Genomic DNA, 17,490 nt, shown 5'->3' with positions numbered 1-17,490 from the left:
AAATCAAATTAAAATGGATTAAAGACATAAATCTAAGACCTCAAACTATGGAACTACTACAAGAAAACATGGGGGAAAATCTCTATGACATTGGTGTGGGCAAAGATTTCATGAGCAATATCCTACAGGCATTGGCAATCAAGTAAAAATGGACAAATGGGATCACATCAAATTAATAAGCTTCTGCACAGCAAAACAACCAACCAACAAAGAGAAGAGACAACCCTACGAATGGCAGAAAATATGTGCAAACTACTCATCTGACAAGGGATTAACAACCAGATTATGTAAGGAGCTCAAACAACTCCACTGGGGAAAAAAACCCTAATAATTCAATTTAAAAATGGGCAAAAGATCTGAATAGACATTTCTTCAAAGACATAAAAACTGCAAACAGGTATATGAAAAGGTGCTCAACATCACTGATCATCAGAGAAATGCAAATCAAAACTATACCATGAGATATTATCTCCCCTTATTCAAAATGCCTTTTATCAAAAAGACAGGCAATAAATGCTGGTGAGAATGTGGAGAAAAGGGAACCTTCACACACTGTCAGTAGGAATGTAAATTAACACAACTACTATGGAGAACAGTTTGGAGGTTCCAAAAACTAAAAACAAAACTACCACACAATCATGCAATTCCACTCCTAGGTATATACCCAAAAGAAAGGAAATGAGCACAGCAAAGAGAGATCTGCACGCCCACGTTTACTACTGTACTGTTCACAATAACCAAGATTTGGAAGCAATCTAAGTGTCCATCAACAGATGAATGAATAAAGAAATATGGTACATATATACAATGGAGTACTACTCAGCCATCAAAAGGAACGAGATCCTGTCATTTGCAACAACACGGATGGAACTGCAAGTCATTATGTTAAGTGAAATAAGCCAGGCACGGAAAGACAAACATCACATGTTCTCATTTATCTGTGGGAGCTAAAACTCAAAACGATTGAACTTATGGAAATAGAGAGTAGAAGGATGGTTACCATAGGCTGGGAAGCTTACAGGGTTTGTGGGGTGGAAGGGATTTGGAGATGGTTAATTGGTACAAAAAATTAGAAAGAATGAATAAGCCCTAGTATTTGCAAGCACAACAGGGTGACTATAGTAAAAAAAAAAAACATAAATAATTCAATTATACATTTAAAAATAATTAGAAGAGTATAACTGGTCTGTTTGAAACACAAGAGATAAATACTTGAGGTGACGGATATCCCGTTTACCCTGATGTGATTATTACGTATTGCATGCCTGTATCAAAGTATCTCGTGTAACCCAGAAATATATATGCCTACTGTGTATTCACAAAAATTAAAAATGGCTCACATCTGTAATCTCAGCATTTCGGGAAGCCCAGGCAGGTGGATCACTTGATGCCAGGAGTTCGAGGCCATCTGGGCCAACATGATGAAACCTTGTCTCTACTAAAAATACAAAAATTGGCCAGGCGTGGTGGTGCATGACTGTAGTCCTAGCTATTCATGAAGATTGCTTGAACACAGGAGGTGGAGGCTGCAGTGAGCCAAGATCACGCCACTGCCTGGGTGACAGAGCGAGACTCTGTCTCAAAACAATAAAAAACTTATAATTAAAATTAAAAATAAATTAGGCCAGGTGTGATGGTTCACGCTTGTAATCCCAGCACTTTGGGAGGCAGAGGTGAGTGGATCACCTAAGGTCAGGAATTGAAGACCAGCCTGGCCAACACGGTGAAACCCTGTCTCTACTAAAAATACAAAAATTAGCCTGGCATGGTGGTGCGCTCCTGAAATCCCAGCTACTCGGGTAGCTGAGACAGGAGAATCGCTTGAACCCAGGAGGCAGAGGTTGTAGTAAGGTAAGATCGTGCCACTGCACTCCAGTCTAGGCAACAGAGCAAGACCCCATCACAAATAAATAAATAAACTTTTTAAAATTTAAAGCTGCATGAATAAGATGAGACGCAAAAGTCAGACACCTTGGAGTAACTTCACATTTAAACAATTTGGTCAAAATGTCTGAGTAAGTTTTTATTTTGCTTCAGGTTCAAATTGCTTATCAGTTGTAAAAAAAGGAAAAGGTAACAAACTCTAGATAGAAATTCTTAAAATCCAACATGTTGCACTATACTATTTCAGACTTAATTTTTGTTTCCAAAAAGTAGAAGACTGGCCATCAAAACTCTAATATAGGCCAGGCACAGTGGCTCATGCTTGTAATCCTAGCAGTTTGGAAGGCCAAGGTAAGAGGTCGCTTGAGACCAGGTATTCAAGAGCAACCTCGGCAACACAGTGAGACCCTGTCTCTACAAAAAATAAAAATTAGCTGGGTGTGGTAGCACACGCCTGCAGGCCTAGCTACTTGGGAGGCTGAGGCAGAAGGATAGTATGAGCTCAGGAGATCAAGACTGTAGTGAACCACGATCATTCCACTGCACTGCAGCCTGGGCTACAGTGCGACTGTCTCTTAAACACACACACACCTCTCTACCTTAGAAAAATGTGAGCATAACACCACTCGTGAAGTAGTTCCCTCCTCCATACCCCCCAAAAAATCGGAGTCTACTCAGTTCTCTAGAGCTATCCATCAATTCACCAAAGAATATATTACATGATGCTACAGGAAGGCAATCAGCAAAATCCGGAATGAGGGGAACTTTACAGGATAAGCGATCGAGTTACTTCAACAGAAAGTTACGAGGAAAAAAGATAAAAAGAAATTAAGCAGGAACCTATAGATATAACATAGCAACTATTTGCTAAGTGTAGGTCTTATTAATAAGAACTATAATGCTGTTAATGGTTTTAGTTACATATCTTTAATAATTTTATTAAGGTATATGTTTAAATTGGATAGTTCAGCAATTTCAAGTGTATAATTCAATGGTGTTTTTAGTAAATTTACCAAGTTGTACAACCATCACTAGATTATTCCCGTAAGAACCTTCACGTCCAATAATTGTTAGTCCACCCCTCTGTGTCCCCAGCTCACCAGATTAACTTTCTGACACCACAGATTTGCCTTTTCTGAACCGTTCACATGAAATCATACAGTATGTAGTTTCATGCGTCTAGCTCCTTTCACTTAGCACGTTTTGGTCACCTATGTTACAGTATGTATCAGCATCTTGTTTTTATTGTTGAATAGTATTCAACTGTATGAACACAACATATTCATTCACCAGTTGATGGGCAGTTAAGATTGTTTCCAATTTTAAGACATATTGTGAATAATGCTACTATAAACATTTGTGCATGACAATCATTGTGTCGGCAGATATGCAAGAGTAGAATTGCTGGGTCATTATGGCAAATTTATGTCAAACACTTTAAGGAAGTGACAAACTGTTTTCCAAAGTGGTTGCATCATTTTACATTTCCACCAGCTGTGTATGAGGGTTCCTGTTTGTGATTATATTTTGAGTATTTATACGTTAGGCATATATACAGAAATACTATGGGCTAAAATTATATGATTGAGGGATCAAAATAACTGGTGGCAGGGGGAAATGGGTAGCTGTAATAGATGAAACATATTTATGGTGATAACCCTTGTTTTCTCCGGGTGGTAGAATATGAATGATTTTTATTTTTTTCCTTTTGTACAGTTGTGTATTCTACTTTTAATACATTGATCAATATATACATGGCAGTGTTCAAGATTGACAGTGCAACAACCTGAACATTTCATGAACAAAAAATAATTGACTTGAACAGTAAGCTTTTTCAAGTTTTTATTCTTTAAGGAAATTTTAAGATATGAAGAATGGGTACTATGTGCCAGGCCCTAAGCTCAGTGCTGGGGGCACAAATTTGATTAAAACTTAGAAACAAAGAAAGGCAAGTCTAGAATGACAATATAGCTATGGTCAGTGCTATGGCAGAGCTACTCACTCAGGAGTCATCTTAATTAGACCCAGGGTCAGGGAAGGCTTCCCGAAAGAGAAGGTATTTAGGTGATTTGAGGGAATGATGTATATACAAAATACTTCTCATTAGAACCATTTCATTAAGTAACACAGTCACTTCTTAATGATTAAAAATGAAGGCCCTGCTTTAAATGCCAAATTTCTTTTTGTAGCTAATATTTCAACAACTTCAAATATCCTTCTAAAATTTCTTATAAATTGAAGAGTAGGAGATTCAGAAAAAAGACAAACATCTTGTCTTGTGATGTTTAGAATATAATGACTACATAAAATATGTAAATATGTATAACTGGAAAATTTTTTAATTCATTATATTTCTGTGTGGTTTGATCACAATCAGTACATCCTTAAATTTTCATTTTAATATCACTTCTAAAAAGCTTATTGATGCTCTAAGTAAGGGGTGAGCAAACTATAGGGAAAGAGAGAACTGAATATGGAGACAATACACGACCTACAAAGCCTAAAGTATTGGCTATTTGGCCTTTTTTTTTTTTTAAAGAAAAAGTTTTTGCAGTCTTGTAAAGTCTCTGAATGGATTTCTGTTCATACTGGAACTGAAACTTGTTTTACCAATAAACTCTTATTATCAGCTTGTAACGGAAGAAGTCATCAGAAAGGCACTAATTGCTGTGGAACTCGGTGTAGACACTAGCACAATTATAGACTTGCTTATGGTGGGAAGAAGAAAGAGTGGGAAGGGGTTTCTAAGAGAGAATAAACAAAGAGTGAGTAATTAGCTAAGAAAAAGTTGGGTTTTGAGGGAAGTAGGAGGAATTCAAAGAACATAGTTGAAGCAGACAAAAAATACGTAGTCGTCTTAAGGGGCTTTACAATAAGCTGCTCAATTTGGTAGACAACTGCTGAGATATCGATGAAATACAGAATGTGGAAGCTAGATCGCCCGAGAAAACTGGGAGACTCAGAAACATGAAGCTATTTGCCCAAGTTCACAGAGAAAGGGAGTGGGAGACAAACTGAACTACAACTACCCAAATCTCGGTTCTGTTTTTTTCACGACATCACACTGACACCACAAGACGTTAGCCTGGAAATAAACCACTATCAGCTTGTCACAAGTTAGCTCAACTGAGTTCAGAAAGAACAAAGTCTTTTCAGGAGTTCCCCTTCCTCCTCCAATTATCAGTTATTTTTCAGGGAAGAACTGAGCAAGGTGTGTGTATGCAGAACTCGAAGAACTGGAGGAAAGAGCATACAAGCAGCTCTATTTATCCCAGAAGATGTTGGGGAAAACAAAAGAATGTTGACCAAATATCATTAAAATAAGCCTTAAGATATCCCACGGCTTTCTAGCAATAAGAAAAAATGAATTTCAAATAATTTACCTGGTTCCAATTTTATTACTTTAATTGCTGCTAATTCACCAGTGTTAACATTCCGTGCCTAAAAGAAAAAAAGGAAAAAAGGATTATTGTGAAGAAAGCTTTCATAAAAAGTGTATAAAATTTCACTTTAGCTTACTGTTTGTTTTCTGTTACATAAAAATATTTTAAAAGAAATGCAAATGTAATTTATATTTACAAAACAAAGTTTATACTTCACAATAAATTTCAACATTTATGTAAAATTTAATATTGGCAATACTAATACTAACAGCTAATATACACTTAGATGTCGGTATGGATGTGCCAGGCACTATTCTAAATGTTTTAATATTAATTCATTTAATCCTCACAACAATCTTATAAAATAGGTACTGATATTATTCTCATTTTGCAAGTGAGGAAACTAAAGGACATAGAACTCAAAAGAACTTAACAAGGTCATTTGCCAGTGAGTCGACAGTGCTGGGATTCAAACCCAGGCAGGCTAACTCCAGTCTGAGCCTTTAAGTATTACACTGTATTGCCATTCATTCAAAGGCTAGTTGAACTAATTAACTAGCCTTACATTTTTTCATTTAAAAGCTTTAGGATATGAAAGGTTAACACAATTGTGTATATAATTATGAAAACAGGCCCCCTGCATCCTTTTAAACACACCTGATGGTACAGTCAAATACATGTAGTTCAATGCAAAACAAATCTATTTTGCAAGCCACATGTTAAAAATCACTTTAAAAAATCAAATTATATTATTAGATTCCTGGCATTTACAATTGTATAATTATGTATATAAGTATACATAATTATATTATGTGTATTTATGTGTACATATAACAATATATATTATCTATTATATAATACATGTATAAATAAGCAGAAACTATATTAAAATGGCAGTAAGTCTTTGTCAATTTAAAATGTTTTATAATTGGATCACAACTTTCAATTTGATATTTTAAACTGTTAACTAAAAATAAATTAATTTTCATATCACCAGTGAAGAACAATACATGCCATTGCCTGATCACAGAAAGATCCATTCATGTGACCAGAATTATTCCTAGTTGCAACACTCTCTTATTAATGGATTGGTGAAAATCAGTGAATCACCTGGCAAGAGGTGATAATACCATTAATAGTGGAATTCTTCTAAGAATACTAGGGCACTAAAAATACCAGCCAAGGATCTAAGATATGAGACACAGTCATTGCTGAAAATATAAAATTTAACCATTTAACCCTAAGAAGAACAAAGATATTAAAAGATCTCATATAAATTAATAAAATTTGCAGGGAAAATTCATTTAACAATTGTTCCTTCAAACAAAATCTCCATAACTAATAAACACTCAAGGCAATACAAAAGAGATTTGAACACTTATTTCAAATTAAACTTAATTTCCATAAAATGGGATAGATGTTTCAAACAGACAGTGCTGGATACTTGCTCCTTTCTCTAGGAAAAAAGATACATAAATGATGAAATAGAAATAAAACCAGAATATCATTCTGGGAGCATTCTGTAAAGGAGGCAGAGTGTATCTGAAAAATATTCAGGTATAATAGTCATAAAGCTTTTCAAGCACCATCACAACTACTTGCCTCTCCTCACACTTTGGTATCTTTTCTCTGGTAGGCTTCTCCTTTAGCATCTCCTCCAAATAAGACAACTGCCACCATTTAAAAATCATGCTATGGTTTTTTACTTACTGAGAAGAAATTCAGAGTACGGGTGATTCTACTATGGAAGAGCAGACAAATGTGAACTCAGAAAGCTAGGATGATTATAGCTGAGATTTTTGTTACCAATGACCACAGGAGGGCACACACACTATTTACAAGCTACACAGTATTTGTCCAAAATGGTTGCTGTACACAATGTACTCTTCTAAAAATAGATTTATGAATAGTTAAACCAGCATATATTTAACAGAAAAATTATGACACTAACTACTGATGAGTGGTTTACCAAGGTCAATATTTACTGTAGGGTTGACTTATGAATACAATTATTTCAAGTGGTAAATCAGTCTAGAATTTCCTAAAGGCTAACACTTTTTAAATTACAGTTTTTTAGGGTTAATTAAAAAAAAATAGAGCTAAAATGATTACTGTTCTTTTGCCTTCTATCATGTTAGAAATATCTTCCAATATGTAATTTATTTGGCAGTATTAAGATATTTCACAAAAAGAAGGGGAAAGAGATAATTAAAAAGCCCTTAAGAAACTTCACTTCTAAGCCTTTCTTTATTAAAAATCCATGTTTATTAATAAAAGGTCTTTAAAGCATTATGATTCACCAAGAATCCTGGTCTTCTGGCTAAAATAAGTCATATTTTGCTATCTCTAAATTGACAGTAGTCAAGGTTACACACAAAGGTAAATTTAAAAATCAGTATTATAACATTCTGCAACTGCTATTCTTTTTTCAATCACCTTGAGTTCATTTTTTAAAAAGAAGAGCAAGATAGAAATTATAAAATATTAGCATGCATAAAGTTAAAAATTTTGAATTCAGAATTAGTAACATAAAATGTTCATATTTGTTAAGGGCAGAAAACAGGATAAAATATTCTAAGCAGCTAGATCTAGTCTGCTGCAACACTGATCTGACCACCATTCTTCAAATGCTCCCACAGTGATGTTCTCATCATGCTGTTCTCGACTTATAACTCCGCAAGAGTACACACCATTGCTTTAAAGACAAAAATCCAAATTCCCTGTCAGAGTATTTAAAGCTTTCACTAAATACAGCACTTTTTATAAGAGCTTTACTGGGATGGAATCCACATATCATGAAGTACACCCTTTCATGGTGTATGATTCAGTGGCGTTTAGTATATTCAGAGTTATGTAATTATACTAATTTTAGAACATTTTCATTACCTCAAAAAGAAACCCCAGAACCATTCGCAGTCACTACCTATTCCTCCACCTCTCAATCCCTGGCAACCACTAATCTACTTTCCATATCTATGGATTTGACTACTGTAAACATTTCATGTAAATGGGATCAAGTAATACGTGGTCCTTTGTGACTCTGGTTTCTTTCACTTGGTGTAATGTTTTCAGGTTCATCCATGTCTCAAACTCATTTATGTGTTACTGCCAAACAGTATTCCATTGTATGGAAATACCATATTTGGGTTGTTTCCACTTTTTAGCTATTATGAATAACGGTGCTATAAACATCAGTGTACACATTTTTGTGTGGACCTGTTTTCAATTTTCCATTTGGATATCTTCTTTGGAGAACTGTCTATTCAATTCTTTGTCCATTTTAAATTCTTTTTAAATTGTTAACTTGTAAGAGTTCTTTATATATATTCTGGATATAAATCCCTTATCAGTCACATGATTTGCAAATATTTTCTCCCATTCTGCAAGATTTCTTTTCATTTTCTTATGGGTATCCTTTGAAACACAAAACTTTTTCATTTTGATGATGTCCAATTTTTGTTTCTTGTGTTTTCAATGTTGCAGCTAAGAAACCATTTGCCTAACCCAAGGTCACAAATACTTTTTTCCTACTTTCTTTTCTAAGAGTTCTAAGTTTTATAGTTTTCTTAAATTTAGGTCTATAATCTACTTTAAGTGAATTTTTATACTGTGTCGGATAGGGCTTCAGTTTCATTATTTTGCCTGTGGATATGAAATTGTGAAATACTACATTTTAATCTAGCCCCCATCTATATTTCTAGTCACTCCCTAACTTGTACTTTATCCTTTGGCCAAACTAAACAACTTGCCATTTCCCAAAGCTATCCACACTTTTATTCCAGGTCCCTCCCCTGGCCTAACAGACATCCTTTGAAGCTCAGCTTAGGCTACCACCACTTGCCACAAGCCTTTTCCTGACCCTGGTCCCACATCTTATTTCGGTATACACATCCCCCACCACATACTCCCATAGATTCTGGGTAACCTTTCTAAAATGAAAGTGGACTGATGAGGAAAATCCTACAGGTCTAGACTGATCTCGGCTTAGAGGGGCTCTTGGAAAGAACCAACTTTCAAAGGTGTATCAGAATTTAGTTTGATTCAGTGAGCCTTTTAGAGGCCATTCAGATTGGAACTAGTTTTGGAAAGAATTTTTCTGAGATGATTTCATGCTGATTGGGGAATTATCTCCAACTATCAGAAAGGCATTCCTTGAGAGTGAACTGAGGCTTAACAACACATTCAAGCAGGAATCATTAAGAGCCAAAAAATGTGCTAGGTACTACATAAAATGGGTTAGAAACAATCATTATTAGTAAAACATCTGACCATCATCTACTATGTATTGAGCCCCTTGGAGTATTGAAACCTTACTATACAGAAGGGGATGTTCAATGTGAATATGAATCTAAGTCTGAATGACAGCTAACAACATTTAGTCCTGGCTCTGCCAGTAACCAGCAATGGGATCTAAGTAAGTAATTTCCCTTGTGTCTTCTTCCTGACCCCTCTGCCCACAACTTAAAGACATTAAGGTGAAAAAAGGCTATTTCTAAGATTCCTTCTAACTCTAAAAGTCAATGTTTATATCAAATAATTTCAGCCTAAATCAATAGATTCCAAATACTGAATCAGATAGCCAGTTATATAAAAATCATATAAGAAGTTTAAATACAAAACAAAACAATAACAAAATATTGCTATAAATTCTGAATTCAAGTCAAGCAATTAAGAATGGGACCCAGGATTCTATATTTTAAGCTACTGAGGTACTGCTGATACACAGCCAGGTTTGGGGATCCAGTTTAAAGCACTACGTTACTGACTTTTATAAAACGTAACTACCAACTTGTAAGCCTGAAAAGGTATTACAGGAATGACTGCACGAAGGTGATACAATTTTTGCAGAGGTTTGAAAAGATGGCCTGAATTACGAAAAACACAGAAAAGGGATGGGAGAAAGGGCACAGAAAGAAAAGCATGAGCAAAGTCTTGGGGATAGAAAACACAGACTATTTTGAGTGTACCAGACCAGCCAAACCTCAGGGTACCTCCCATTCAACTACTCCCTTTCAGAAGAAAATGGATAACCCATACTCACTGCTGAAGGGATGGTTTCATGTTCCCTTTCCCATAGTTGATTAGACTAGGCGTATTAGTCCGTTCTCATGCTGCTTTTATAAGGAACTGCCTGAGACTGGGTAACAAGGGCAACCAATTCATAGGAAAACTGATGGAGTGACATTCATCTCTGGTTTGCCCAGCGTACTCCTGGTTATGCCTATTGTACCAGTACAATTATTAACAGTGCCTGTGTTCACTCTTAAACAATTAAAAATTTATTAAATTTGGATGGTAAATTATAAGGTTACTCTACCAATAAACCCTGAGCTGACATGAAAATAGGAAATAGGGCAAATTCTCTAAAATAGGGATCTGCAAACATGTCTATTTTTGTAAATAAAGTTTTACTGGTACACAGGTGGTGGCTCATGTCTGTAACTCCAGCATTTTGGGAGGCCAAAGTGGGCGGATTGCTTGAGCCCAGGAGTTTGAGACCAGCCTGGGCAACATGGTGAAAACCTGTCTCTACAAAAAATACAAAAATTAGCTAGGCTTGGTCTTGGTGGTATGTGCCTATAGTCCCAGCTACCCGGGAGGCTGAGGTGGGAGGAGGATCAACTGAGCCCAAGAGATCAAGGCTGTAGTGAGCTATGATCACACTATTGTTCTGAAGTCTGGGCAAAAGAACAAGACCAGTCTTAAAAAATTAAAATTAAAATTAAAAATTAAAAAAATTCAATAGCAGAGTTGAGTAGCTGAGACAGAGGCCATATGGCTCACAAAGACTTAGGTATTACTACTATCTGACCCTTTATCGACAAACTTTGCTGATCCTTGCTTTAAAACAGCACTGTCAGCCGGTCACGGTGGCTCAGACCAGGCATGGTGGCTCATGCCTGTAATCTCAGCACTTTGGGAGGCCGAGGTGGGCGGATCACCTGAGGTCAGGAGTTCGAGACCAGTCTGACCAATATGAGGAAACACCACCTCTGCTAAAAATACAAAAATTAGCCAGGCGTAGTGGCATGCACCTGTAATCTCAGTTACTCGCGAGGCTGGGACAGAAGAACTGCTTGAACCCAGCAGGCAGAGGTTGCAGTGAACTGAGATCGCGCCATTGCACTCCAGCCTGGGCAACAAGAGCAAAACTCCATCTCAAAACAACAACAATAACAACAACAACAAAACAAAGAAAACGCAGCACTGTCCAAAAGAACTTTCTACATTGATGGAAATGATCTGTATCTGCACTATCCAATACATTAGCCCCATACCACATGTACCTATTGATCACTTAAAATATGGCCAGTGCCACTATTCACAATAGCAAAGACTTGGAATCAACCCAAATGTCCATCTGTGACAGACTGGATTAAGAAAATGTGGCACATATACACCATGGAATACTATGCAGCCATTAAAAAGGATGAGTTTGTGTCCTTTGTAGGGACATGGATGCAGCTGGAAACCATTATTCTCAGCAAACTATCGCAAGAACAGAAAACCAAACACCGCATGTTCTCACTCATAGGTGGGAACTGAACAATGAGATCACTTGGACTCGGGAAGGGGAACATCACACACTGGGGCCTATTATGGGGAGGTGGGGGGGGGAGGGATTGCACTGGGAGTTATACCTGATGTAAATGACGAGTTGATGGGTGCTGACGAGTTGATGGGTGCCGCACAACCAACATGGCACAAGTATACATATGTAACAAACCTGTACGTTATGCACATGTACCCCAGAACTTAAAGTATAATAATAAAAAAAGAAGAAAAAAGAACTGTACACTGAAAATTATATATCATTGATAAAAGCAATACAAGACAAAAATAAATGAAAATGTATTAAAAAAAAAAAAAAGAAAAGAAAAACTGTCAGTTACTATGCCCACTACCTGTGTGACAGGATCAACTGTATCCCAAACCTTAGCATCATGCAATATACCCAGCTAACAAACCTGCACAGGTACCCCCCCCGAATTAAAAATAAAAGTTGAAATTAAAAAAAAAATATGGCCAGTGCAAGTGAAAAACTGAATTTTGTTTAATTATACGTGTATATACAATGAAATATTAAAAATTTGGAGTTTTAAATTTTTTAACTACCAGACAATAAAAGGATTTTAAAGATATAGTTCTAATAATGTAAACACATATATTAGATTATGTAACCACCACCACCACCACCATCAGGAAACAGAAAAATTCCATCACTGCAACAACTCCAATGGAAGTCATAATCCTCCCTAAACCCTGGAAACACTAACATGTTCTCTATGACTATAGTTTTTCTTTTTGAGAATGCCATATAAATTCATTCATTATATAACATCTTGAGACTCTTCTTTCACCAAGTTGTTGCATATGTCATTAGTTTGTTCCTTTTTATTGCTGAGTAGTGTTCCACTGTATAGATTTACCACAGCTCATCCATTTACCAGTTGAAGGATATCTGGATTGTTTTCAGTTTTTGGCAAATACGGAAAGAGCTGCTGTAAATATTTGTATACAGGTTACATAAATACCCAGGAGTGGGACTAGATCATATCATATGGTAGGTATATGTTTAACTTTATAAGAAACTGCCCAACTTTCTAGAGTGACTGTACCATTTTTCATTCCCAGAAGCAATGCATGGTGGGGTTCCACTTGCTTCACATCCTTGCCAAGAACTGGCATTGTATTTATTTCAGCCATCCTAATAGGTATGTAAATGCTATTTCAGGGTGGTTTTAGTTTGCATTTCCCTGATGACTGATGATGCTCTTAGTCTATTCATGTGCTTACCTGCCATCCTTTGATAAACTGTTTTCCAGTCTTTCGTCCATGTTTTAATTGGAATATTTATTTTCTTACTGATGAGTTATGAGAGTTCTTCATATATATGTATTCTATATATGAGTCCTTTGTCAGATACATGATTTGCTATTTTTTTTTTTTTTTTTTTGAGACGGAGTCTCGCTCTGCCCCGCCCAGGCTGGAGTGCAGTGGCCGGGTCTCAGCTCACTGCAAGCTCCGCCTCCTGGGTTTACGCCATTCTCCTGCCTCAGCCTCCCAAGCAGCTGGGACTACAGGCGCCCGCCACGTCGCCCGGCTAGTTTTTTGTATTTTTTAGTAGAGACGGGGTTTCACCATGTTAGCCAGGATGGTCTCGATCTCCTGACCTCGTGATCCGCCCGTCTCGGCCTCCCAAAGTGCTGGGATTACAGGCTTGAGCCACCGCGCCCGGCCTATTTTTTTTTTTTTTTGAGACGAAGTTTCGCTCTTATTGCCCAGGATGGGGTGCAATGGCACAATCTTGGCTCACTGCAACCTCCACCTCCTGGGTTCAAGCGATTCTCCGGCCCCAGCCTCCCAAGTAGCTAAGATTACAGGCAGCTGCCACCACACCTGGCTGATTTTTTTTGTATTTTTAGAAGAGATGAGGTTTCACCATGTTTGTCAGGCTGGTCTCGAACTCCTGACATCAGGTAATCCACCCATCTTGGCCTCCCAAAGTGCTGGGATTACAGGCATGAGTCACTGCGCCCAGTCAAATGTTTTCTTCAGTCTGTAACTTATTCTTCATTCTTGTTAACAGCGTTTTTTGCAAAATATATGAACTGAATTGTGTTCCCTACCAAATTCATATGTTGAAGTCCTAACCCCTAGTACTTTAGAACGTGACTATATTCAGAGGAAAGGCATTTGAAAAGGTAATTAAGGTTAAATAAGTTATATGGGTGGGCCCTAATCCAACAAGACTGATATCCCTTTAGGAAAAGGAAGAGATACCAGAGATATACATGCATAGTGAAAAGGCCATGTGAAGATACACCAAGAAGGCGGCCATCTGCAAGCCAAAGAGAGAAGCTTCAGGAGAAACCAACCCTGCTGGCACCTTAACCTTGGACTTCCAGCCTCCAGAACTATGAGAAAATAAATTTCTACTGTTGAAGCCACCCAGTCTGTGGCATTCTGTTATGGCAGCCCTACCAAACAAATACACAGAGCAAAAGATTTTATTTTTGATAAAGTCCAATGAATTGTGCTTTTGGTATCATGTCCAAGATCTTTTTGCTTAATGCCAGGTCATAAATATTTTCTTCTGTGTTTTCTTCTAAAAGTTTTATGTTTTTACATTTAGTTTTATAATACATTTTGAGAAAATTTTTGTGTAAGGTGTACAGTTCAGGTTTAGGTACTTTTTTTGCATGTATATGCCCAACTCTTTCTTATCATTTGTGGAAAAGTCAATTTTCCTTTCATCGAATTGACTTCCACCTTTGTCAAAAATGAATTGGCTATATTTGTGTGGATCTATGTCTGGACCTCATGTTGATCTATACTGACCTACTGATCGTGTGTTTAACTCTTACCTACACTATACAGTCTTGATTAGTGTAATTTTTTGGTTTTTTTTTTTTTTTTTTTTGAGACGGAGTCTCACTCTGCCCAGCCTGGAGTGCAGTGGTACAGTCTCGGCTCGCTGCAACCTCCGCCTCCTGGGTTCAAGTGATTCTCCTGCCTCAGCCTCTCGAGTAGGTGGGACTACAGGTACGCCACCATGCCTAGCTAATTTTTGTATTTTCAGTACAGATGGGGTTTTGCCATGTTGGCCAGGATCATCTTCAACTCCTGACCCCAGGTGATCCACTCACCTTGGCCTCCCAAAGTGCTGGGATTACAGGTATGAACCACACAGGCCTGGCCGATTACTGTAGTTTTATAGTAAATTTTAAATTTACAATCACAATAATTTTGTGATTCCTCCAACTTTTTCTTTTTCAACGTTGCTTTGGCAACAAAGGTCCTTTGCCTTTCCATATAAATTTGAGTCAGCTTGTCTGTTTAAAAAAAAAATCTGCTGTTGGGACTTTTATTTGGAAGTACATTAAATCTATAGATCAGTTTGGAAAGAACTGACATATTTACTATGTGGAGTCTTCCAATCCACAAACACGGCTGGCAGTTGTCTCTATTTAGATTTTGATATCTTTCATCAGTGCTTTGCAGTTATCAGCATACAGACCCTATACATAATTTCAATTTTGATTTTAAAAGCCACGTGTGGCTAGTGATAACTGTATTACACGGCACAACTCTAAAATGTCTGAAACTGGAAATACTGAGAAATAGCACCACCATGCAATGTAACTCACTGTGAAACCATGCTATGTGCCAGTGTCACAGCACGCAGGGCTTTGGGCATAAAGTGAAGTTTTGAAGAAATAGAAAAGATGCAATGAAGAGACAATCAGTAAAGAGCAAAGAACTCAACAGGTGGAAAGAGAAAATTACGAGACCACGAGGAAAGGGTAGATCTCCAAGCTGCCTTGAGTTCCTGACAACTTTCCAGTTCCATGTATCATGTATCTTTACAATAGCCTCTCTTAAGTTAACTTGAATGGCTCTTTGTTTCTTAAAACCAGATCATTAAAGATCTACATTTCTAGGACTACATAGTCCCAATTAAAAAAAAACAAAAACAAAAACAAAACAGATTGAGGCTATCGTTAACTTTCAAAAAATGCACTTAGCAGCTAATAATTGGATATGGACATGGAAAATAAACTGTGAGTAACAGGAGTACAGACAGTTCCAACGTATCAGTAATTTGCATTTCAAAGTTTAATTCTGAATTTTGGAATTCAAAAATGGACCTGTTCCATATCAGTAACACTTTTAAATGGTAACTAGCAGACCAAACCAATAATATGGATAAAACCTAACAGTAGCGCCGAGAGTTTGGGAAAGGATAAAAGATCAGGTAGCCAATTCTAACTTTGCACTAAAGAAGCAATAGCAGCAGCATCTCTAGCCCAGTGGTGCTCAGACCCCAATGGGCATAAACATCTTCCAAGATTTCACTTTCGAAAATAAGTTAGACTAGATACAAAATATCCTTTCGTTACAAATATCTGGAAATAGTGGACAAGACACAACAAACACTCTTTTACACGTACTGCTGAACTCACAAGCAAAGAAATTCACAGGTGGCACAAAGAGATGTAGTATAAACAGCTTTTAAAAATCTGTTAAATGTATTTACTGAATACAATCAGAGCTGTAAACAAAAGTTCAAGCCATGACCTTAGGTTAAACTTGGAATCTAGGGACTTCAGTTTTGATTTTTATTAGACGTGGTGAAAGCTGAAATTGAGACCACTGAATAAAACCAGCAATGCCCTTGAAGAGTCACTCCCCATAGGTAGGTTGGGGAAAAGGGCTCTGTCCACAACAGGCAACTTGTTCAAATCAGGCCTTCACTAGAATCGAAGTATCTTCCCCAGAAATCCTTAATTACAAGCCTACCCCCAGTTGAGTTTAGGGTTAAAATTTACACTGATTTCGAGGGCCAGGAGCCTCAAGTCAAGAAATAAATTTAAGTTGTTTCTGGGTTGGTGGTAACACAAGGCATCTGGCAAAGGGAGAAACAAATTCTCTGTAGATAAACACATCTTCTACCCATACTCCAAGAAATTACCATGTAATAATATTAGACAGATATGAGCTTAAAACAAAATTATCAAGCACAAAAGGAAACAAACCACCAGAGCAGTAAAAACTATGAAAAACCAAATTAAATTCACAGAAGTTAAACTTTAGGAATTAAAAGATACATAACATTACAATCAAATATACTTTAAAACTTTAAAGAAATAAAAGAAGGTATGAAATACATAGGTCAGATTTTTTTAAAGTTAACACTAGAAATAAATAAATACATGGGTCAGACACAAGAGGTTAACAAAAATGACTTGGCAGACAGGATAAAAAGAACAAAACAGAATTTCTAGAAATAAAAAATGAAATTAAAAACCTAACTGGCCTACACAGACATAAAATTAGACAAAATGGCAGATCTGAAGCAGCAAAGAGAGCAAGAGATAGAATGAGAGATTAAGAGACACGAAGAATAGAACAAGAAGATAAAACATACATCTAACTAAACAAGGAAGGAAGAGAGAACCAATATTTCAAGAGACAGTGGCTGAAATTTTTCCAGAATGGGTAAAAGATATAAAACCTCAGATTCAGGAGACACAGTTTCAAGGAGAGTAAATAAACAAGAAATCCACATCTAGACACACTACATGAAACCACAAAAAAACTAAATAAAAAGAAGTGATCTTTAAAAGCACTCAGAGAAAAGAAATCAGATTATCTACAAAAGAACAACAATTAAGACTTTTTCAGAGAAAAAAGAAAGCCAGAAACACTGTAGAATATG

General features: G+C 36.8%; 1 protein-coding gene across 4 annotated transcripts in view; it reads right to left on the bottom strand.

Moving 5' to 3' along the window:
- The window catches only part of MAP4K3 (mitogen-activated protein kinase kinase kinase kinase 3), a 187,965-nt gene that overhangs the window by 122,303 nt on the left and 48,172 nt on the right, over window positions 1-17,490 (bottom strand). For 3 of the 4 annotated variants that reach the window (XM_033175933.1, XM_033175931.1, XM_033175932.1), the window contains exon 2: window positions 5,268-5,325. In XM_033175933.1, coding sequence (XP_033031824.1) covers window positions 5,268-5,325 — 58 coding nt within the window. Of the gene's footprint in view, window positions 1-5,267; window positions 5,326-6,977; window positions 7,044-17,490 lie in introns of those variants that run through there. The other variant, XM_033175934.1, reaches the window with a different exon arrangement.

The sequence above is a fragment of the Trachypithecus francoisi genome, unplaced genomic scaffold, assembly GCF_009764315.1.
Source record: "Trachypithecus francoisi isolate TF-2019V2 unplaced genomic scaffold, Tfra_2.0 Lachesis_group17, whole genome shotgun sequence".
In the NCBI taxonomy this organism is placed as follows: Eukaryota; Metazoa; Chordata; class Mammalia; order Primates; family Cercopithecidae; genus Trachypithecus; species Trachypithecus francoisi.
This window is presented reverse-complemented; position numbering and strand designations above follow the sequence as displayed.